The 23795-nt window shown below is 40.9% G+C and overlaps 1 protein-coding gene across 1 annotated transcript in view; it reads left to right on the forward strand.

Moving 5' to 3' along the window:
• The window catches only part of PHLPP1 (PH domain and leucine rich repeat protein phosphatase 1), a 132482-nt gene that overhangs the window by 101250 nt on the left and 7437 nt on the right, over positions 1-23795 (forward strand). The window contains 7 exon segments of the mRNA XM_035317690.1: positions 34-94; positions 1333-1428; positions 5279-5434; positions 14255-14455; positions 15450-15612; positions 19942-20072; positions 23547-23651. Of these exon segments, the coding sequence (XP_035173581.1) occupies positions 34-94; positions 1333-1428; positions 5279-5434; positions 14255-14455; positions 15450-15612; positions 19942-20072; positions 23547-23651 (913 nt within the window).

Genomic DNA, 23795 nt, shown 5'->3' on the forward strand with positions numbered 1-23795 from the left:
ATCATCACATTTATTTGTTTTTTCGCCCCCTAGAACTTGCTCACCTTGATGTGTATCCAGTTCCTAATTACTTGGCTTACATGGATATCTCTAGGTAAGAGTTGTTTACTATTATTTTTATTTTTTAAACATAATGAAGTTTATGGAATAAGAAGGTTCACTGGTGTTTTACTGAGTGGAAGTGGAAGCAGGAAATGGACCTTGATATATGAGAGTGCTGATTCTCAAAGTCAGTCCTTGGGCTTTTTCCTACTGGCCAGCTCTTCCCTGTTTCCTTTTTATTTATTTTTATTTTTAGCATTAAAAGCATTGTGCCTTTATAGTTATTGGAAAATAATTGTCCTGTTTTAAAGATTTCCTGTCTTATACAGGCAACACGGGATTATTCAACCATGCACTGATATGAGACATGTAGAGAAGTACTTTTTTGGACATGTCTGTATCAGTCCCAGTGTATGTGACAGTTCGTTGGTCTACTTACCAGTTGTGCACCTCCTGCAGTTCATAGTTGTCCACAGCCCTGGCTGTCCCAGGGATGTCTGCAGTTGCCATTTCAATGTATCCATAAATCTCAGCTTCAAAAGGGAGGTGAAGTAAGGAAAGAAATGCAAAAGGAGCTGTTTTAATTTGTGGCTTCTTTTTTTTTTTTTTTTAGGAAAGCATTTTATACGTGTGCTTAATGTCTCTTTTATTTAAGGAATTACTCATCTGCATATTGTAGTGGTGTAATTCCATTCATTAAAAGCCTGCTTAAAGCACTCTAACTGTTCAAGGTGATTGTAGCAATTACTGAGTTAACCTGGGTTAGTGGCCATCAGCTTCAAAGTTTCATTAACCATGAGTTACTCTTATTGTGCACCTAAATGTAACATACAGGTGTGGCTAAATAAGTTGTTTTAAGTGTTCTTTGTTAAAGCTGTGTTCTCCATGTAGTTATAAATGAAAATGGAGCAGAATGTGTGATGTTGATCACAAAACCATTTCTGTGCTTTGATGGCATTGTAGCTAAGTGGCTGGGGTGTCTAGCTTCTAGGCTCACTTGGAATTGGGGAAATGTTTTTAAGTTTAAAAAGGAAGCTATTTGAGGATAAGAGGGATTTGGTTACTGTCACACGTTTTGGTGGATGGCTATTGTATGACTAATCCAGAGGATACAAGTTACATGAATGAGCAAGGATGACAATTTATGTTCATGCTGTGTAAGGGTCCTATTTGTGAACTTCAAATCTGCAAGTGCCTGATCATGACTTGATGCCCAGGTTTGTATCTGTGTATGCTTACTTTACGTCTGGATTATAGCTTAGTATACCTCGTTGTGTTCTTTACTCATAGAAATCGCCTGGAAAACCTACCTGAGTGGGTATGTGACAGCAGAAAACTGGAAGTGTTAGATGTTGGCCACAATCGGATACGTGAGCTGCCTGCCCGGTGAGTCTTGCAGACCAGTTGCAAGATTTGGAATAGGATAAGCAATTCAGAAATAATTGCTGATTCAGTGTTTAGCTTGTTCCAGTGATTGTCAGGCCCATTTTATCTTCTGTTTTGATTTTCTTTTTACCTTGTGGAGTGTCATCATACCACAAGCTTCCACCCAGCCTTTCTTCTTTTACTTTTATGCAAAGAAATCAGTGCCTTTGAACTCAGGTTGGAAATTTTGAAGCTGTTCAAAGAGGAAAGCCCTTCATTTTTAACACTGAATATTAAATATTTACAGCCATAACTTTGCACGACAGTTTAGAGATCCAGGAGTCGTGACTTATTTCTGTTTCAGTGGTGCCTAGACATTCTGCTTCATAAGCTCCATTTGAGTTTCAGATAAGAAAAAGGATTGAGAGTAGAAAGTAAAGCTGCATAAAGCAAGTAAGGCAATTGCTCTACTTGCAAAACCTTTACTATGAGGATGATCTCCCTTCCAGGAGTCTGAACTTTAAATTGATAAAGTGGTAGGACAGCAAGATAGTAGGAAGGAAAATAGGAGTTGGGTTTAAATAATGAAGGACTGTTAGCAATTTTTGTCTAGAAAGACCCAGTCCACATACCAGTCAGGTGGTAGTATTGAGATTTTTTTAAGTGCCTGACTTCACTGGAAGAGAGCTGTCACTTCTGGTTGCTCAGTATGTTTCAAAAGACATGTTGTGAAGGAGGGAGAACATGCTGGCCACAAATAGGTAAATTACATGGGGATGTACAGAGCTACTGAAAATTGTGGACAGCTACTATATGGTGAGCTATTAAATATTTTCCTTCCAAAGCTGTACAGAGTATCAGAAACCAAAAAGAATAGTTTTGTCTGGGTCTGGGGATTTAGTGTTGGAGATGGAAAGAGAATAGATTTCAAAAATACGGGCAGAACAGGATGTGAGGAGACTTACTGAGCAAGTTAACGGCATTACATGCAGACTTAATCCCTCTCTTTTTTCCACACAAAATGAAACTTGCACCTACTCAGAAGTGGGGGGAGCCAAAGTTCATTTGCCTTTCATTTGCACTTCATAACAGCAAGGAGTATCAAGGCATACCGGATATCTTTGGGAGATTAATGATTAGCTTGAAATTAGGTACAGTCAACATCCCACTTGTCTCTCCTGCCATCTTATCATTAACCTCAGGAAACAGCTTATCTTTGAAAGCTCTTCTTTGTAGTATGTGTCTAGATAGCTTAGCTCCTAATAAGTCAGCTCAGTTTTAGGGCCCAGTTCAAAACACAGGCTTTGAACATCCATTAATCTTTAGAGAAACTTGGGTCTGGATTCAAATGCGAATGGCTCAGGCGTACGGACTTACTGTAAGTATCAAAACTAAAACCCAAAAAACTAGTGCCCAATATGTGGATTCACATGCACTGTTTCTTGCTTCTGTATAGAATAGCACTCTGAAAATCTGTCAAGTAAATGAAAAGCACTTTCCTAGGAGAATGCTTGCAACCCGAACCACAAATGTTCAAGCCTTGACCAGCAGTGTCCTGGAAGGCTGAAGGTTGTACCTAATCTAAACAGACTACAGTTGAGGCTGTATTTGCTTCTTAAACAGAAAAGCAGCCTTGAAGCCCAAAAGTTGAAGCACTTTGAGATAAAGGACTATGTACTAATATTTTCCTCAAAGAAAATGGGAACAATGTACACCATTGGACTGTAATGCAGCCATTTCTGCTTTAACAGTACTGAAGAACAACAAAAAGGCTACTTAAGTCTCAGCTATACAGAATAAACTCATTATCATAAAACTGACATTGCCAGAGGACTTCCCAAAGAAAATGTAAATGCTTCAATTAAAGGTTGCCAAAATGACCTTGTTGCCACCAATGAGCAGATGTTTGTATGTGTTTTTGTTTCTCTTTTGTCAATTTTTTGAACAGATCTATTTGTATGCAACATGGTGTTTTCTTTAACAGTTGCTTACTAGAGGAATTGGTTGAGTGTTTTCACTAAACCATGTTTTCCCCTAAGATGCTGATGCTAAGCGGCATGCCTGCCCTTCGAAATCTTGATCCCATCAAAGCTTCCAGTGGGAGTCAGGCAAGTGGGAAAGCTGCCCATAGGGGAGAGAAGTCCTGGTGTCCTGGTTCCCTACCAAGCCCGATCACCAAGTGTCCCAGGCTCATCAGGAGCTTGTTTGGTTGAACACTGGTGGTTCAAGATTTCTTCAGGGAGCCCAGTTCCTCTGGTGCTTGTGTAACTTGGAAAACAAGAAGAAAAAAACAAACAAACAAAAACAAAAAACAAACACCACCTCCTAAGGACTCATTAGGTTTTTCTAAATTATTTATACAATGCATTTCCATAGAAAAGTGGCCTGTTAAGGTTTTCACCATGATTTGTACTTCTCTGATTTCAAAATGTCACTGCCCCATCATATCCAAAAAACCCTAAATGTGATTTTTTTTTTTGGAGGTGTTCGCATCTAACTCTGCTTTTCCTTTAACGTTTGGTTTGATGATACTGGCCAGTCTCGATTAGGAAAGAAAGTAGAATAGAAGGCAAATCCATAGATGAGAGAGATTTTCAAGCAAATGCAGAAAGAAAGAAAAAATGGCCAAATACCAAACATGCAATAGTTATGCTTATCACTGGATGATAAATCTTTTTACCCTGTGTTGAGTCTTCTGGAATGATATGGCTGGCTGTTGACCTGTATCCATGGTCATAGTGCAGATGATTGAGCCAACTGAGATAACTGTTAACGCTGGCACACAGATACAGAGTATGACTGCATCTGTCAAGGGGAAAATAGTCAGCATACTTCATTGATTATTTTGGCACAATAATCTAATGACCTCTGATGTATTGTAGGGCAGAGGAAGGGGGTTCTTTATGTGTATATAGTTCATTGTAACAAAGGGAAGGAGATTTTTTGCATTAATGCTGAGTAATTTGAAAATCTTTGATTGAAACTGGTCAGCAATATGCACAGGCTCGCCAGATTAAATGGTGCAGTAGCAAGAATGTAAGATGGGTGGCAGATGAAGAATGAGCTTTTTTCGTAATGTATTGAAAGGGCTTTCTCTTCAAAATAGAGACTTGTTCCTTTTTTGAGGTCATTGAGTGAAGGTTTTTAAACTCCTTACTAAGTTCTTTGTACTGCAAATGTTAGCTTTACTATTTGATTAAAATAGCCGTTCTTTCCTTTCTCCTTATATTGCTCTTTTCTTCCATCTCTCCCACTATATTCCCACCTCCTGCAGAAAGGAGCAGGGGGATGGGACCATGGGTCATCTATCATTTGTAAAAGCTCAAGAAAGGAAAGCCGATTAGATAAATTTCATTCACTGTAGAACTGGAAAGGAGGCTTTATGCTAGTCTGGTATTAAGGGAAAAGGAAAATGGGGGGTGGGGAATTGCATTGGATTGAATCAGCACGTGATGAATAAAGTACAGTGAAGTTTGTGAGGTGACTGGTGATTTCACCCACAATTCCTAAGTTCTTCAGCTATCTTGAGGGATCCCACAAGTGCCATTTTCTGCAGCCATTGTTAGTAATCACCTACTTCATAGTTGTGTTTCAATATTCATGTCTTATGCACTGCAATAAGATAACCCTTTCTCGCTACTTTCCCTCCTCAATTATCCTTAAGTCTCCTTCCCTGTCTCTGAACAACCTTTTTAAGAAGTTGGTGGAGAGTGGGAAGATGTTCTCAGATCCGTGCGTAACTAATACCGTGTCTGCTAATCAGTTGGCTGAATCACTTTCTGGTAATGAACTGTGATATCACACCTAAATTCACAAAGCATATCTTCACCTGAGGTTTTTCTTATTTTTGGTGTCTTTTTCTTTTTCTCAGGTTGTTTTACAATAGTAGCTTGCGTAAGCTGCTGGCAGGACATAACTTGTTAGGAAGGCTACCAGATCGGCTTGAACGAACGCAAGTGGAGGTCCTGGATGTACAACACAACCAGCTACTTGAACTGCCATCTAACCTGCTTTTGAAAGCAGACAGGTAAATGTACAGGAATTTGACTTCAACTCGTATGTGAGAAACCTTGCTTTGTGTTTTATTTCCTAGTTGAAAGGGTAATTTGAGGTTCCCCTAATTTGAAAGTTGTCAAACCTTGTGTGATAAGAACAGATGTCTGCCCAACTCACCAAAACACAAATTCTTTTTATTCTGGTTTTGTTGCCTTATATGGTTCCTTTTTTTCCCCACCAAGCTCCTGCTGTACACCTACTTCTTGAAATCTAGCTGTAAAGTGAAGCACATGCTATTTTCTACTACATACACTAAGATGAGTTAGTGGCAGTTTCTTTAAATATCTAAGGTTTGCTTGATGAAGTGTGAAAGCTTCCCCTCCCCCCCCCTTCAGTCATAGGCTAGAATTTATTTATACCTGTCAAACAAAACAAAATCTGTACATAAGGCTGTCAGAATAACTCAGTTATTCCTGTGTCCTTGCTTTGTGAATTTCTTATGCCTTTCAAATGTTTGTCGCTAATTTAGCTGGTGTCACTGCTTGATCTGATTTTTGGCTTCTTATTTTTATACTGCTGTTCCTTTAGTCTCAAAGTCTTCATAATCTTTCTTCCTTGATCTAAACATATCCTGTAAAGTGACTGTGATTAAAATACCAGGGATTCACAGCATTGCTGGGGTGGTGGATGGGCTTGCCACGCTTGATGTCAGTGTTCCTTGCACCTCTGCACTTCAACAAATTGTTGTGGGGTTTCTGAATGTTTTAACCCATGTATAATTTAACAGACAGGGAGCTTTTCTGCTGTGGGGTTTTATTTCTAATCTTAAGGGTGACAAAGTGAACACAGAGCTCCCAGATTTCTTGAGAGGTGAAGAAGCAAGAGGACTGGTGATCTGTCACAGACCATCACCTAGTTAAAAACAGTATAAAACTCCTGCTTTTATACTGTTCATTCTGTTGTGAATCTCTGTTTAAACTTCCTGAGATTCAGGGCATCACAGCTGCAGAATTAGGTTGGTTGAGATGGTTTCTATGTAAACTTGCCTTTTGAACAGTATCTTGTTCAAAGAGTAAGAAAGAAATTATCTTTTAGTTGAAAAATTGTCTTCTGAAGGATGGATTTTACTAGGACAAGGTTTTGGTCCTCCCGGTGTGGCATTGCAGTCTTGATTTGGAAGACTGAAACTTTGACGTAATTTTTGTACTTTGATTTTTATTTTATTTTAAACTATTACATACCTGTCCGCATTGAGCTGTGGGTAGGGTACCACCTTTGGAAGAAAAATGATTATCAGCAAAGTTGTTCTGATATTAGTTACTGTTGCAGTTGGGACTTTACATAAAAATGCAATCAAAACGATCAAATTTAGCAATGCTGCTGCTGTAATAATTGCAATTACCGGTTATGTTTCTGTTTAAATGTGATGAAAGTCATATGGGAAAGATGTTTAACATCTTTCAGCAGCCGTAATTGTCTTGTGGATGACTTTCTCAAGCTCTTGCACATGAGATATTGTATGAGCTTCAGAAGTCAAGCCTTGTAGAAGTTTTTTCATGAAGGCTGCAAAATCAGGTCAATTTAAAATAAAACAATCCTATTCACAGGTCCCAAGTTGAAATTCCTGTCAACTCGGAAAGAAACCTTTAAGTAAGATTCAGAAAACTACTGGCATCTGAGAAAGCAAAGAGAGCCATACTTCCGTAAATTTCTTTACAGGTTGTAGGTCTTGAATGCAGATTAGTGCAACTCTGGCAGGGAGAGAGAGAACCTGGATAAAATTTCTTGGGCTGCAACTCACCTTTTTAAACTGCGCTACCGAACTGTAGACAGCTTTTCTTTTCTCCCCCCTCTCCTTTTTTCATGATGCCAAAAGGAACAAGCACAGGCTAAAACTAGAATTGGGGCTAGACTTTCAGAAGTTGGCAAAATGTTAGCTGAAAAGAGGCAGAATCTAAAACCTGCTTTAAATAGCATATTAAATGGCTGCTTCCGACTTGCAGATGGGAAAAATCTCCAACTTTGATGTGATGCAGCTTCCAAGCAGTGCAGGGAATGTGTTTAAACTTTTCTACAGGTATTAACAAAGCAGGAGGTGAACACAGCTTACCGTTCTGGGATTTTGTCACCGCTGCAGCCTCCCCTATTTGTGATGGTAACAGAAGCAGTTAGTTTGTGGGGCTTTCCCATGTTGCCTACCCCGTTACTGCTTTAGAAGACTTGGCTTAAAAATGGTTTGTCCATGCTGGTGCTCCTATTACTGCTGCAAAAGTGATACCCATGAAGGAAAATAGCAGTCCACAATGAAAGAGTTTTAACTTTGGAATTTCCTATAGCAAACATCTTTCTCTTCGCTTTGCTTTCAAATGTTTGCTTCTGTCAGCAGCTAAGGGTCTGGACCGGGGAAAGGTGTTTAGGGGTTTTGTTTGTTTTTTAGAAAAGGTAAAATGTTTCTCTTCTCAAAGCATTCCCTGGGAAGCACAATCTGTGCTGCCAGACATGTCAAGAGAACTGGGTTCCCTGAGCAGTCTGCTATGATCTTTTCCCAGTGAGTAACGTTGGACAAATCACTTTACTTTACAGAACCCTTCTCTCTCCATAAAACGACTTACCTTCTGCAACATGAAAAGATTAGTTTATTTGGGGGGAAAGGTACTCAGGTCTGTGCAGTTGGCAGATGATATCTTGTCTTGATATGAAGTCTCACATTGTGAATTATAAACACTTTCTCCTTCTCAGTGCTGAATATTTGAGTACGTGTCTCTGAAGTGCATTGGGCAAATGTCAGTGCAAACACTGGTGAGCTTTGACATCTAGAAGACCTGAGAAAGGCAGGGAAACCAGGGCATTGGTGTGCATAGAGGGAATATCACTTTCACCAAAACAACAACAACAACAAAAAAGAAACAAACAAAAACCCTCTGTTCTCTTCATAAAATGTATGGGCATCAGTTTTTCTCTCTTAATCCTTCAAAGCCAATTAAAAAGTTTGGTTCTCTGATGAAGAGCGTAATTTACAGTTACTTCGTCTGTTTTTTTTTTTTAAATTTTTCTTCTGTTTAAACTGTTATTTGAGAAGAAATAGAGGACTTTCTGTGAAATATTGCTCTGACCAAGACTGAACTTGGTTCTGTTTATTCTGCTGAAAGTATGCACATCTTGATCATGTTAGCAAGGATTTCTCTTGTTGGGTGGGGATTTTCTTGGCAAGACGAGCGCCACAGAGACAGCCAGATAATCTGTTCATTTTTCATTACCAGATGCTGCGAAAATAGAGAACTCATGCAAGTGCTATAGCTGATGGGAAAAACTCCCAAGCAGAGTCCTTAACCTTTCTTTTTTTTTGCACACCTGCAATCCCACAGCCTTTTGTTTCTACTTGCTGCTTCATTTGCTGTGTTGGCAGATGCCTTTCCCGCTCTGTCCAGTTCTCGTACAGCCTTGTTGCTGCCTTCCTCGTCCAGCTTGCAGCAAAGCTCACAGTGTGAGGCCATGAAAGCAGTTCCACAAAATGTCCTTCAGACAAGATGGGCAGGCATTTAAGAGCTTCGCTGAGTTTAGTAGAAAAACAGTGGCAGTGAGTCAGGTGGGTTTAAAGGTGGAGAGACAGTGATGAAGGTCGAGGGTTTTGCTTCTTGCCTAAACTTCCTTTCCAGTTGCTGTGAATGTTGTAGCTATAGGCAGACCTTTAAAAGAGCCCCTGGATTATTTAAAGCAGTTCTGTGGTGAAGATCTGAGATCTGCCTGGATTAAATCTTGAGCTTTCTGTTGGGTTGTAGTGTCCGGCAGTGGCTAGCAGTGGAGGCTAAGTCAGAGTCAGCTATTCAGAGCCCATCCTCTAGGCTCTTTTTCTGCACGATTCTTGTTTTCAGCTTTGTTCAGCTGTTCTTACCTGTTTTGATTTTGGTGGTGGTGGTGGTGGTTTTGATCTGATTTTTTTTCCAGAGTTCTGGAAGGTGACCCAGTTAAACTTGTTTGATATTTGCCATTTCCACCCACTGTGGCTGCTGCCTTTTTATGCAAGTACTCATACATATCGTGGATACAACAAAAGTGAGAGAGGAAACAAATTCAAATGAATGCAGAGAGTGTTTGACGCACGTACTTTGGTTGCAGAAATGCTTACCTGCAGTTGTTTCATTGTTGGTAGGTCAGGGTTTGCAAGCACATATATTAGAAGCTGGGGATGTCTCAGTTAATGAAACAGCTGAAGATAGGTTAGAAAGTAAGAGCCGAGGTGGCAAAAGCACTCAAACATAGTTGGCTTGCTTTTTTGGCAGTTCATCAACAGGAAGGGGATTCACTTGAGTGTTTTTGTCCTTTTTTTTAAAGGAGCAGAAGTTCTTTGCATCGGTTCGCAAAACTTCCTTGGTCATTTTTTCCCCCAGACACACCAATCTTAAAGGTTTCTTCCTCTCACACACTTGCTACTGCAGTCATAAATTATTTCAGGATTAGATGATGAGAAAATGAGGGCATGCCTCTGCAGAAGGGACTGAAGAAGAAATTTTCTGTTTTGATTGCTCTGTGCTGATGGAGATCTCGGGGCACAGGCCAAACTGGAGATCTTGATTTCTCCGCATATTTTACAGCTGCAACATTCTTTCCAACATTTATCAATAGTTTCAAGCTAAGCTCAGTGGTTTTGACTTGCTGCTGCTTCGTCATTGGATACAGTTGTCTGTGTTGCTCTTACTAATGTTGAACATTCGTAAGCATTTTGGAGTACTTAAATTATTCCTGTGGTGGCTGTGTCTGAATGGCAAGCCAAGTTTGCCAAGCTACCTCAGAAGATGTTGAGGAATTGGGAGATGCTATACAAGTGAGACCGAACAATTGGCTATATTTAGCCTTTGCGTGTGCTAGAGGTAGACATCGGTGTTGCAGGGAAAAAAAAAGATTTTGAACCTTTCGCAGCTTCCCATAGATTTTCTTCCTCTGCTTTTGGAAGTTCAAGTTCAGTTCAGAGTCCTCTGGATTTAAATAGGGAAGGCATGTGAACGCTGCATGCATATTAGGTCTGTTCTCTTGAATTAGATCCATGCCCTTGATTCTGGTGTATTCTTTGGGACAGTCTTTATTTTCTCTTGGAGAAGTTAAGTCTAGCAAGGGAGCAAGGGATTTTACTTTAATACGCCATAAAACTGAAGGTGACTTATTCCAGCCAGAGTTCAATGTTTATGTTATTACTCCAGAGGAGAATTTGCACCTTGTCAAAGCTGACGAATTCTGGCATCTTCCTGCCAATGCTTTTCTTTCTTTCTTAATCCCTGACACTCTTCTAGTACTTGTTAATTCATGCTCCCCTCGCTATATTATACTCCGGTATGTGCCCGGGCTGCTGAATTCAGGCTTTTGTAGTGATGCTGTACTTTTTTCATGAGCTTGTGGTATAGTGTGTGGGTGGAATTGGAAGGGGAAACAATTAATTTTGGACTGAGCTTTAATACTTGACGCTCTGCTTCCATCTGATAGCAATACGAGTGGGATATCTTGAAGGAACATGAATCAGTTAAGGTCCATGCACAAGAGAGATGGGAACCAATTGTGCCCGAGTAAATTTCCTCTCCTCCAGAGGGCATTTGTAAGATGTGCCTTCTGAGCTGGTGGCTGGCACGGTGCATGAGGATAAAGAAACAGGGGAGTGGAAATAACCTGGTGGAGGACTTTTGTGTTACATCAGAGGGAAAAACTGATGGGCAAGTATAGATTTTTTGGACAGAAGAATCTAGCACAGAATCAACAAAGCTTTATGCAGCAGCAATCTGCTAGTTCATTCTGTTCTGTGCCCAAAGAATGGTGTCTCTTTTTTAATCAAGAGAATGTTTTGAAAAAAGGATCTTTGGAGAATGTGTTTTTTTTTTTTGTTTTTTTTTACCATTTTAATGTAACAGCTGGTCAAAAGGAACATGTAAATAAGCAGCATACTCTTTTCTCAAAAGATAGCTGATATCATTAGAGTTAAGCTACAGATGGAGATTACTGTGTGACTATCCTGAATCCGAGTGCTGCATGGCTCTGAGTGTGCACATGGAGGTGTTTGCTAGGTGTGGTGAGGGTGAAATGCCCCGCTGCCACTAGAAGGGTTCCCCTTCTAGACTGCTGGCAAGATTTTGCTAGCCACGTAAGCATTGTTGACATCAAGGGACTAAACGCTATGTCCGGCTGCTGGGGATTTATTTCCAGTGGTGTCATATCACTCTCTGGAAGACTGGCAAAAGGTGGGGAGCTGGAAGGATACAGGGCAACAACTCTCCTCTGTGCTTTCCCCATTGGAAAATGTGTTCAAAACCTGTTTCTGGCAGGAATATGCAAATTTCAACCACTTTTAATGCAAGTGAAGGAGAACAGCTTGAGATTTCTCGTTGTATTTTACCAATGATGAAAATCTATCAGAAACAGAACACTTCTTGATTAATTTTTCTTTAGAATTTAGGATGACTTCTGTATAGTAGATTGTATCAATGTCAGCATCATCAGAGCAATGTACGCTTTCTTGAAGATTTCAGCTGTTTAGGAATAGGTGTATCTGAGCAAACCTAAATTCTTCGGTGCATTAAGAGCCTCATAGCCATAGGATGCTCTATCCATTAGGCTCCTTTTGGTAATTAAAGGAAGGTACCTGTCAACCACTGCACTTTATTCTGCTGCATCCTACAGGAACGTAAGGAAAATGCAGATTCCTCTTCAAGTGGAAAATCTCTTTCCTTGAGAGGTTTTCCTGTTTGTGTGTTTTGGTGTTTTGCTATTACCTCCTCGTCCCTGTCATGTTCCTGGGAAAGGTCATTCTTCCCTGCAGCCTTTTTATTACTTAAACCTTTCCAGACTGAGCTGAAGATGACCATTTTGTACTGTGAGCAGTACAAAAGGCACCATGGCTTTAATGTTAATGAAAGTGCCTTTTTGTGGAGAGAGAGAGATTGTCGTGGATATTAGAATGAAGTTGCTCAAGTAATAATTGTCTACACTTCAGCAATAGGTGTGCTTGCTGGTGTGTAATTAAGTACAGGAACTGTTGATGTGGTATGCTTCAGTTTAGTAATCCAACTTTGAAAGAGCCTAATATATTTTTAGTCTATACCTAAAGGGCAAAACTGAGCATCCTCTTTTTAGAATAAGTAAATAATGTTAAAAACCCTTTCAAATGCTTATTCCCTTCTCTATTAATCCTCCCTCTCCTCCCCTCCTCCTCTGGAGTTTTACCACCCTTGTGAATAATGAATGAGCCTCAGGATTAAACTGTTTCTCCGTAGTGGACTCCTCGGTCTGTGTAGAACAGCTAACCTAGTTTCAGTTCTGTGCAGCGCTGAGAGATTTTTGCTTCTAATGGAAATATTTTTAAATCCTTTGACATCCCACGTGACTTCCCTGTAGCATGCCTGACCCTTATTTGCTGCTGAGCAAGTTGCAACCAGCTGCAACTCATGCAAATCCATCTCATTCATTAGTAGACCTTAAAGGTCAGCATGAATTCCCGTGCACTTAGGCGAAGCGGGGGAAGAGCCATCAATATTTTATCACTTTTTCTCGGAAGATCGATGACAAGAACGCACATACCTTTTGTGTCCTGATCGCTGGCATCATAGGTTTCAGCCAGCTCATTTTGAGTCCTGTGTCTTGAATGCAACTGACTGTTGCAGCTGCCTTTTGCTGTTCGTTGGTAGAGCAGTGCAGCCTGACTTCAACATGCTCACTGCAGGCTGGCAGGCACACATTTACTTCTGTATCACAAGTTCTCTAAGGCAGCCTTTTCTGAAACAGGGAGGAAGGAAGAGAAGTTTTATTCTCTTGAAAAGGCACGCTCATGCCAGAGTTGGTTACTAAAGGCTAGATGGCCTTATTTTCCCATTTCTTTGCAATTGCCTGTGTGAATTCTAGCTCTCGATGCTAACAGCACGCGCCTTTCCAGTTCTGCAGTCACAAAACTCCCTCAAAGGGCCGTGAATCGTCCGTGTGCAGAACATCACTGGCTAGACTGGGTAGTGCCTATTCTTTAGCAGGTCTTGTTCCCACCGTGGCAAGGATCCTCTGAGGGAGAAAGAGTAACTTCATTTCTATGCATCTTCCGTCCTTGCTGCTTGTAGTGGAGTTGCAGAAAATATTGACAAGGGCTTCTGCTAGGGGAAGGACACTCAGGATCTATAGAGGGATCTGGCTTGCTTGCTGCATAGATCAGCAAGCATCTAACTTCCTTAATTTAATTGAACGTTGGCTCTGTTTCTCTCTAAAACATAAGAGGTAAATTACTGCCTGGGTCTCCGGGTGTGGTTTTTTGTGTGTGTGATTGGTATGTCTTTAGTTGTCCAAATATTCACAGAGAACTCTTTCATATTTTGTAAGTGTTTCAGGCCTGCAGGTTAAAACAAACAAACAAAAACTCTCTGTATCCTAGCCAGTATTTAAAACACTGAAAAATTGGCTGGCCTTTTTACCAGTGACTTTTTTTAGTCATTTGAAGGGCAGCTATGCTCTCATGGCTCATTGATAATGAGTTCAGAATTCATTTTTGTGTGGAACAAATACGGAAATGATGTGGCTTGTTATTGCTGTTAGCAGTAGGTACTTCTGTAGTAATGTCAGCAGTATGAGGTTTTCATAAAAGGACAGAGGCATTTTGACATACTTATTTTGCTGATGTTATTTATGTTCATAGAAATGGGTTAATTTCAAAATGGGATCAGAAGCTTTGTTTGTATAATACTAGACTTCTGGTCTTTCTGTCCATCGTTGTGCACTTGCTGCTTTTGATCTTTACTTTATAAGTATCTTATAAATAGAAATTTTATTTATAATTTTAGACAAAACCTGCAGGATGTTTCACTGATCTCCCTTATGCAACGTTTCTTTGCAGCCTGAGATTTCTTAATGCCTCTGCCAACAAACTGGAAATGCTTCCTCCAGCCACTCTTTCTGAAGAGACCCATAGCATCTTACAGGAGTTGTATTTGACCAATAACAACCTCACAGATAAATGTGTACCCTTGTTAACAGGCCATCCACACCTGAAGATCTTGCACATGGCCTACAATCGCCTACAGAGCTTCCCTGCAAGGTAAGCAACTGGTTTTACTGCCACGGGCCCACCAGTGGGCCATGTGAAATATTTTCACAGTGAGAACTAAGTTGCACAGAAATCTGGCGGCGCAGGTTGTATTTTGAGTGTAGTGACACTGCAGTGGGTGGATGCATCTGCTCTGCCCTGTTGTACGTTGCTACCCTCTCGCGCGTTGCGCAGTGCTGTTGGTGCCTTCTGATTGCACTTGGAATTCTTTTTCAACTAGATTAATTCAGCATGGCTGCAGTATGCTTTTGAAGTCAATCAAGGAGATCTGTTTTTCCCAGTTTGGTCACGTTGCTCACACCTGATGGATCTCTCCTTACAGGAGATTTGTAAGCATAACGGTCTGAAAATGTCCTTTGGCAGTGGACTAAGCTACACTGGGAAAAAATCCTCTCTCTCCCGAAGGAGATTCTCCCTTGGCAGCAATTTAGATGAACTACTGTACTTTCAATTCACTCTGGTTTAATCAGAAATCTTTCAAGTGTAAGATGTGCTGTAAAGCTGATGGGGTACAACCTTGGAAAGGAGATGCCAATAAATAAAGGAAGGGACATCTCTGTCCTTGTGGGATGTTCTGAGCAACTGGGCTTCAGTGGCAAGGAGAGAAGGAGAGGGAGGGAGATGAATAAGGGGGTGGGGCTGAGCAGGATGCCAGAAGGTGGAGGGGAAAATCTGGGATGAAGTGGAAAGTTAGGGTTGGAAGAAAGGAGGAAAAAGTGAAAGCGAGCTGGTTAGCAGAAAGAATGTAAGCGAAATAAGTCACTTCAAAAGAAAAGTAGAATTAACACAAATTGGCAGAAGCAGCACAGATTTTGGTTCCACAGCTGTTAGCATCTGATGGGAGGAGAGGTGACAGGCACTGCTGTGAACAAGGGCCAAAGTCTGCCATTGTATTTTCTTAAAATAATGAAAACCACTGCTCTTATCACCATTTCAAAATAAAACATGCATGCATATTAACAGCAAAATTCTCAAACTCTTGTAGTAAAATGGCCAAGCTGGAAGAGTTGGAGGAAATCGATATTAGTGGGAACAAACTGAAAGCCATTCCAACAACCATCATGAACTGTAGACGCATGCATACTGTAATTGCTCATTCCAACTGCATCGAAGTCTTCCCAGAAGTCATGCAGCTTTCTGAAATAAAGGTAAGGCATGAATGTGCTGTGAAAGATGCAAAGTAATGCATGCTTTACCAATTCTGTTCTCCCCTCAGGTCTGTCATTGCTGCAGGATAGTATATTCTCAGAAATCGTGGAGATCTGACAGCTGCTTTTTTGCCTGAGGTCATATGCAAAGCATTCACCCCAGTGCTGCCTCATAGTGGAAGGGAGGAAGGTCCTCAAAATCTGGTTTTACACTCACCTTCACCACATCCCATTTTCTTTGCCAAATAAGTGTTAATTGTCTTCCTGTGGCAGTCTGTTATCATACGACTTAAACATTTGCCAAGAGCTATACACAATTAACTCTTGCTGCCTTGGCAGTTGGTTAATTCTGTAGGAATGGACTTTGTTTTCAGCATGTGTCTAAAAACTGCTGAAGCTGCAAAATAGGATAGGCCTTGGGGACAGAGATAAATTCCAGGAGTGCAGGATTTGGGTAGTTAGGCAAGCTACTTCAGTTTTCCTAATTGCAGTCATATTTTGCACAACTGGAGGAATGCTTAATCCATCTTGTGTGTGTTACCAGAAATAATTCTGAGCTTTTCCTGACGGTTCTTTTTAGTGAGACACGTTCTTTGCTTGACTGTGCCGAGAGCAATACCGCTTAGCTTTTGTAAATCAAGTCTGTGTCCCTCCTGGCCACAATGCAGAGTATTTCTGATTGCATGCTATTTCCACTGCTTGGAGCTGGGAGATGGTTAATTCAGAGCATACGAATCTTGTGGTATGATTGAAAAAATCTACCTTTCATTCCCTGAGTTTGAGAACTGATTACCTATTCACGGGATCAAAACAACTTGTGTGTGTCCTTCGCGCACTCTGCGGAGTCAAAAGGCTAAGTTCCCAGACTGGTCGCTGCGCTGCAGTGTCTGGGGTCATGCAGAGCCGCAGGAGGAATACTTTCTTTGGACAGTGAGTACACGTAAAGATGAGCTTTGTGGTTATAGCCAGGAAATCTCAAACAAACTTGTGCCTTTTTGAATACTCCTCCCTCTTCGGAACAATGGCCAGAGGAAACTGAGGGCCATTTAGAATCGATTAGAAGTAAAGCTTTTCTTCTTAGAGGAAGAATTGGGGTGGGGGAGTGAGGCTCTGCACAGTAAACATTTCTTTAAAATATGAGGGCATTTTTAACCAGAAAAGGAGGATAATGTAAACATGTGGATAAGGAATAACCAACTTTCTCCTTTTTGTTCCCACATATTGGGGATAGCTGAATGTTTTTTTTTGTTTGTTTGTTTGTTTTTTAGAAATAGCACTATTTAGAGTGTCTCTCTGCTACAAAGCTTAGCAGAAAAATGTTCATGGAAGACCTGCTGTTTTTTTCTTCCTAAGTTATTTAGTTCCTATAGTTATTTAGCTCTTTCTAGAAAAAGAAAGGCATGGATGTCACTAACTGCTTTGCAACTGGAGGAATAATGTGCATGCCTTCATCGGAGAAGGTGCAGTGCTCTTGGACTTCATCTTTGTGGAACGAAAATGCCTTGTCAGTTCTCACGTCTGGTTTTGACTTCAGTGAAACTTAGGAGTTCTTACAGTTGCCAGATACCGGTGCCGTAGCCTTGGAGGGCACAGGGCTTCTTCTGGCCTCTGGGTCAGGGCTTGGGGCTCAAACTTGTGCAGCCTGGCTATCCATTACTTAGTGTGCCTGGAGATTCTCCTTAGATGTTTGAAAGCATTCAAAATGTGCCAAAGCAAGGTAAGAAATTGGAGTTTGAGTTAGGGGGTTGGTAGTTCGGTGAAATAAGCTTGCTTGTAGCTAAGCACGGAGTTGCATAGTCTCATGTTAATGATTGTCATACTTAATCATTAATCTTAATTGAGGTGGCATTCATATACTCTAAATTTCTTACCTGGGGTAATAGCTGCTCTGCTTTGTATTTAATTAGCCTGAGAGGCTGACATATTACATTTTTTGAGTCAGTGATAGTGGAATGGTTAGCAGTGGTAGTTCTGATGTTGTCTGAAATAATTTCAGAGGGACAGCTAATATAGGAGGTGATGCATTTGTACTTAGAGTAACTTCAAGATTTCCAAGCAAAAGGTCATTTTAGGCTATACAGTTGTCTCTAAGCTGATTTTACATGGTACTCTTAAGGCTACAGAAGTTTTGTGGTGTTCTGTGCATTAAAAAGCCCAGCGGATATCCCTGAGGTAACTTGTATAATACGTTTTTAATTTTTTTCCCTAAAATTAAATTTTGAAAAGGCTACCGTTTTGTATACATTCTTGTGTGTTAAAAGATTGTTAAGGGTACAAAGTGAACCAGGAAGACCTGGTAGCAATAGCATCTTAAGGATGAAGCTCTCTGTATTTGATAGTTTTTATCTTAGCTAGATGAGTTTCGGTATTCCCACCTTCAGTCTCAGCTGGAGATAACTCAAGCCTCCGTCAGCTACGGACAGGGCAGTTGCAACGCCATAAATGCAGTGTAAGCAAATGCTGAATATTAAACTCTGTTTACCACCTGGTCTGCGTCCTGTGTGCAGTTGCAGTTGTTCTTCTGGTGCTGCCCGGGTGGGGCTAGCCAGCTTACATTAAAATGACGCACAAGGAAACCAGGACCAGTTAGGAAATACGCTTTCCTGCTTGCCTGGGGAGTAGAATAAGGACTAAATTTAACATAGATACGCAGAAAGTCCCTGCTAACCTATTCTTCAAGCAGTATAAATGAAATCTGAGAAACCCTGACCTGATGAATAAACTGTATTCCCTAGTACCTAGGGACCAAGGGATCTGCCCTAGACTGTTGCTGCCTTTAGCATATTGGGCATCTACTGAGAGCAATGAGATGATTTTACTGATTTTTGTGCTCCTTATTCCAGCATTCTCTTCCGTCAAATTTGCAGTGGCATTGGGGTGCTGAACTCAGCAAGGCCTGCTGTTAGCTTCGTTAATCTGAGAATTAATTACTGCCTCTCTGGAAGCAGCAAGGAGTAGTGCAGAAGGAAAAACAACTCGCTGGAATAACTCTTCTGTCAAGCTGTCTACTATTTAGTTTGTATGATGAATTTAAATTCTGATTTCTTTATCAGGCTTAGGTAATGTCAGCAGTTTGTTCTTCCTAGATAATGAGGCCTCCATAGCAGACCATGTAGGGATTCAAGGCGTCATTATCTGCGTTGCATATATCTAACCAAGTGTTAGATTTTTCTTTTCTAAATATTACTGGGTTATCTTATGTCTTCGTCCAGCTCAGAACCCATTACATAAAAGTCTCTCGCTTGTATCAATGGAAACTACGCATTGGTCAAAGCATGCAGCTAGGAAAGTTGTTCCGCGCCCCCCCTTCCCCAGCCTACCCTAGCTATTCAGACTTGGGTTTTACTAGAATTTTTGAAGTCTCTTTTTTCAGGGTTGAAACTAGGAAGCTCCTTTCTAAAGGGTGAGGATAATTCTTCTGTCCTCAGTTAAATATCAAGTGGTGCGTGCTCTATTTTTTTTTTACTGTTTTTGGTATGTGCTACACCTGTGGTTCTGTAATAGGGTTTGAAGAGTTGGTTTTGTTCTAAAATGCCGTGGTTTTGTGTACTGACTTTTGTCTGGATATGCAGCTTTAACTATGTTTGACTTGGGATTTTGTCATTCTAGGGCACTTGTTCTATCTAGTTTGTGCTTAGCTGGAGGATAGCCAGCGTGTTTTTCTGCTGGTTTAGTATCACATTTTTTCCTGAAATACTTCAGCGTTAGGTTTTTTTTTTTTTGCTTGCTTTAATTCAGATTTAAATACGAATCCTTCTAAGATGATACAGATTAAAACCATGTTGAAAACTGCTCTGATACGTCTTTCCTTTTCCTCCCTCTACTCCTTCCTGCCCTATGCATTCCTAAGTGCTTATTTTTGATATCCCTCAGTAAGTATCAAATTCCTGAGTGTGTTCATACTTCTGCTGGTTTAGATGGACTTCAGAGGAGGGACTGCTGTGACAACTTTTTAGAATCCCTAACCTCATTTTTCTGTTTCTTTTATCTATTAAAAGGCAACTGTTTTCATCAGTAAAGTTTTCTTTTAATAGTTATTTGTTAATGCAAATAGTGACCATCTTTCTATCTGCAAAGAGCAGACAAACCTTACTAGTTTTGCAGCGTGATTACACCTGGCTAGAAATGGAAATGTGATGAACATCTTTCTAGATGTCCCAGACATCTGTGAAGAAGGCTAAATGCCAATGAAGAACCACTTAAATGAATAATTTTCGGTCTTGGCTGCAGGCTCCCTTATTCATGAAACATGCATTGTTACATTTAATCACAGTTTGATCTTAATGACATCTGAATTCTCTTGCTTATTTAGTTGCTTTCTTTTTGCAGTGTGTGGATCTAAGCTGCAACGAGCTGAGTGAAATCACATTGCCTGAAAACCTGCCTCCAAAACTGCAAGAGCTGGACCTGACTGGAAATCCCAGATTAGCCTTGGATCACAAAACCCTGGAGCTGCTGAAGTAAGTTAACTTACAGAGTAGAGAGGGTGCAGAACGACTCGTGTCATTAATGTGTGACAGTATACACGAGTGTAGTTTTCTGTAAGACATATGACTCCTTGTTGACAGTGGATCAAAAAATAAGGCTATATAGTTTGGAAATTAATACTCATCTTCTTTAAAGAGCATGACTAACCTACTTCAGTGCGGTTGCTTCCAGCTGTAACTCCTGAAGGGGTCTGTTGGGCCAGTGGGATCTCTGTTTTACTTCTGACATTAGATTCAACCAAAATGTTCCACTGTTGAGATGCCAATAGCTGCTCATTAAGATTTTTTTCTTACATTCATCTGTGAATTTCATTCACTGTGATCCTTGTTACTTCTTCACGTAACATTTTTTGTTATCCATCGTACCTCTCTGTGTTTGTCCTTTTTTCTTTTGTTGTATGTTAAAACCTGTCCTGAAGGCTTGCACCTCCCACTCTGCTTGCAGCAAGCCGGTTACCTAGCTTTGAGATGCTCTCTTTCCTTCCTGTCTGCCTGTTTGTTTCCTGCTCCAGGACTCAAGTGCCATCCATAACTGAAATTCTCCAAGTGCCTTCTGCTGCCTCCCGTAGCGTTTTGTGATATTGTTGCAGTCAAACAGATAATCTGTGGATAGTGGTGCTGCCTTAAGCCTTTCTTATTTCCTGGAGGGAACTGCACCAGCTCTGGGTTTCATTCTGAGCCCCTTTGATGCTTAAATACTGAATGATTCCAAGAAGGGCTGATATCCTTCTAAGGGCTGAGCAGTTGATTCATGTGGTTTGCTTTTAAATGGTTAAGATCCAGCACTGAAGTATTAAATCTCAGCTCTTGTGAAAGCAAGGGGAACTTAGTGTGAGTTTGCTTCTAGATTGAATCAATGGATATTATAAAATTTAAATGGAAATGTGAATAATGAGTTTTTACAGATAAAAAGCAAGTTTATTTCGCAGCATAGGAGGAGGAAAAAAGCAAGAGGGGTGTTTGTCTTTTTTAAGAGCTGCTGATTGTGTGTAGGAAACCTTCCTGAAGAAGCAGTGTGTAATGCTGCTCTGATTTGTAGAGTGTGTGTCTTTATATATATAATCAAAGCTAACTGAATGGCGCCTGAACTTAAAGTGAAAGATCAGCTTTTCGTGTGTATGATCAGCAGACAAGGCAGGCAAACTAATCTCTTGCCCATTCAGTGTTGAGGCTTCATGCCTCATAGCAGTATTGCACAAATTTCAGTCCTAAGTAGCAGAAGAGTAGTGTGGCCCAGTGGCACACTGTTTTCACGTATGCACGTATGCATTGTCTTTAATTCACAGAAAACTTTTTTCTTCTTGTGTATTTTTTTTTTTTAATAAACAATTTATTGTCACAATTTCATGTCTATTCTCATCCTTGTAAAATACTCTTTAGCTGTGGTCAGGAGTATCAGGTCTCCTTCGGGACTTCTTAGGGGATATCTATATTGTCACTACGGTGACTTCCACAGTGTACTGCCACAGCTGAATGTGAGGAAGGAGGTGCTCCTTACATTTCTTTTTGTGGAAGGCACGAAAATACTTGTGCACTTGGTGCTTTTTATATCTTCCTTCTGCATGTGAAAGGCAGCTCTCCATCTGTGCCCTGGCAGGATTTAAGCAGGTAGTAGGTTAATATGTGGTCTCCGTTCTGCTGAGAAGAGTTCTGTCGTGCATGCTTGCTTTTTTTCATATGTATGGAGGTCTTAAGGGAGGCTTGCATGCTTAGGAGGATGTTGCCAAGTGATTTATAGGATGTAAGAATTTCAGTAGCAATTACAATGAAAAAAGGAAAATCTGTGGTTGCTAGCTACTGTGATTTTTTTTTAGGAAAGAGCATCTGGTCCAATTATAACATTATAAATTAGGAGGAAAGTAACCCATGCAGAATGGAAGCCCTAGCCCATCTTCCTCGTATAGGATGTGCTGCTGGATATCATTTCTTTCTGGGCGCGTGGTCTAGTAGTGTAATTGTACCACTGAGGAAGCTGAAGGCAATGCATTGAGGTAGCTTTATTCGCCACTGCTGGGAAGTGTTGAGACATCTCCGGGTCCTTGACCTGCCCAGGAACAAGGGGTCAGTCAACCCAGTTAAAAAAGAAACAGAAAAAAACCTTTTGATCCAAGTTCCTTTGCCCTGGAGGATAAATGCCTTGTACAAGAAGCCTGTGAAGAAAGTGTCTTTGCTTGTGTGTGGCAGTATTTTGCGTGACAAATTTAAAATCTCTGCTACTTTAGAACAGATCCAGTTTTCCAGTTTGATTCAAGCTTCTTTTGTAATGCTCTTGGTGAGGTGTCTGCCTTATATTTGTCTCACAGAGAGCTGCAAAACCATGGGCTTGAAACACCAACGGTTCTAACGTTATCTATGTAATTTGTTTGCTTGTAATGTGCCCTAGCTGATGTACGTCCTGACTGTTAGCATTAAAAGAAATCAATCTGGATGTGACGGTTCTTCGGGTTGTTTAAGGAAGGCTGTGAAATGCGGAAAAGACTTTCTTGTGTGTTCAGGTCAGCTGGGGGGTTGGACAGAGAAAAAATGAATCCTCGGAGCACACATTTAGACCTTTCTGCCTGTGTCCTTTTATGATTCATTCAGTTCATGAAAGGTTTGGGTGCCTTTGAAGTTGCTACAGCTTGTGGGGAGCTTGCTTTTGCTGCCTTTGGAAGAGAGCAGTGGGGAGCGCAGGGGAGGTCATCCCTCCCCACCAAAGCAGGGCTATGAAGAGAAGCACATAAACAGATAGGGTTGGTCCCTTTTTAAGCCTTTACTGTGCTGTGTGAGATATTTGAAATTCAGGCTAAAGGCCATGTTGGTAGTAAATTGGAGGGTAGAGGATCAAGGGCCTAGGTAAAAACCCGACTGCAAAATTGCAGAAGGGCTGTGCTCGCTGCCTGGACTGCAGACCTGCTTTTGCAAGTCAGAGCAGCCCTAGGATAGAGCTGATTTCTGACTCGTGGGCATTTTCATGGAAGTCTGTTATTACATGTTGCTGTTTCTGAAGACTTCTTTTAATTTAGGGGATGGTGTGGCTCACAGAGTAGGTTTCATTTGAGTATAATGAAAAGAGCCCAGAGACTTATTCTTAACATGGGTGGGGGAGACATGTTAGCTGGAAGATCACTCCCCATACCGGCTTCCATCAAGTCAGTGACAAATTTGCCTTGTATTCCCACTGGGCCAGGGTGGAAATAAATAGCTCAGGGGTGAGGGAAGGGAGAAGAAAAGCTGGGTAAGCAAAAGAGTGCAGCTGACACCCTCATAGAGGCTGTTATTTATTGCTTTTTTGTTCTTTGTGTACAGGCACATAAAAGTAAACCACTTTGGATGTCCTGCTTTTGAATGTGTTGCTAAAGAACTGGGAGGAAAAAAAGCTTCTCTCTTTTCTCTCTTTACGTTTTATGCTGGATCATGTCAGTATGTTAATCTGGTGCATCTTTCCCTTTTCGTTTCTCTTTACAGCAATATCCGTTGTTTCAAGATCGACCAGCCCTCGGCTGGTGATGCTTCAGGAGCTCCAGCAGTGTGGAGTCATGGTTACACAGAAGCATCAGGAGTTAAGAACAAGTAAGACCTGGCGTTCTTATTATACAAGCATCCTAGCAGCAGAGCGCCTCAAAGAAACCCTTTTTTTTTTTTTTCAGTGAAAGTCTGGGGACATTTTGGGCCTCACAAAGGCAGAGGCCATGCCATGACTCTATATTTGTATAC

The sequence above is a fragment of the Oxyura jamaicensis genome, chromosome 2, assembly GCF_011077185.1.
Source record: "Oxyura jamaicensis isolate SHBP4307 breed ruddy duck chromosome 2, BPBGC_Ojam_1.0, whole genome shotgun sequence".
NCBI classification, from domain to species: Eukaryota; Metazoa; Chordata; class Aves; order Anseriformes; family Anatidae; genus Oxyura; species Oxyura jamaicensis.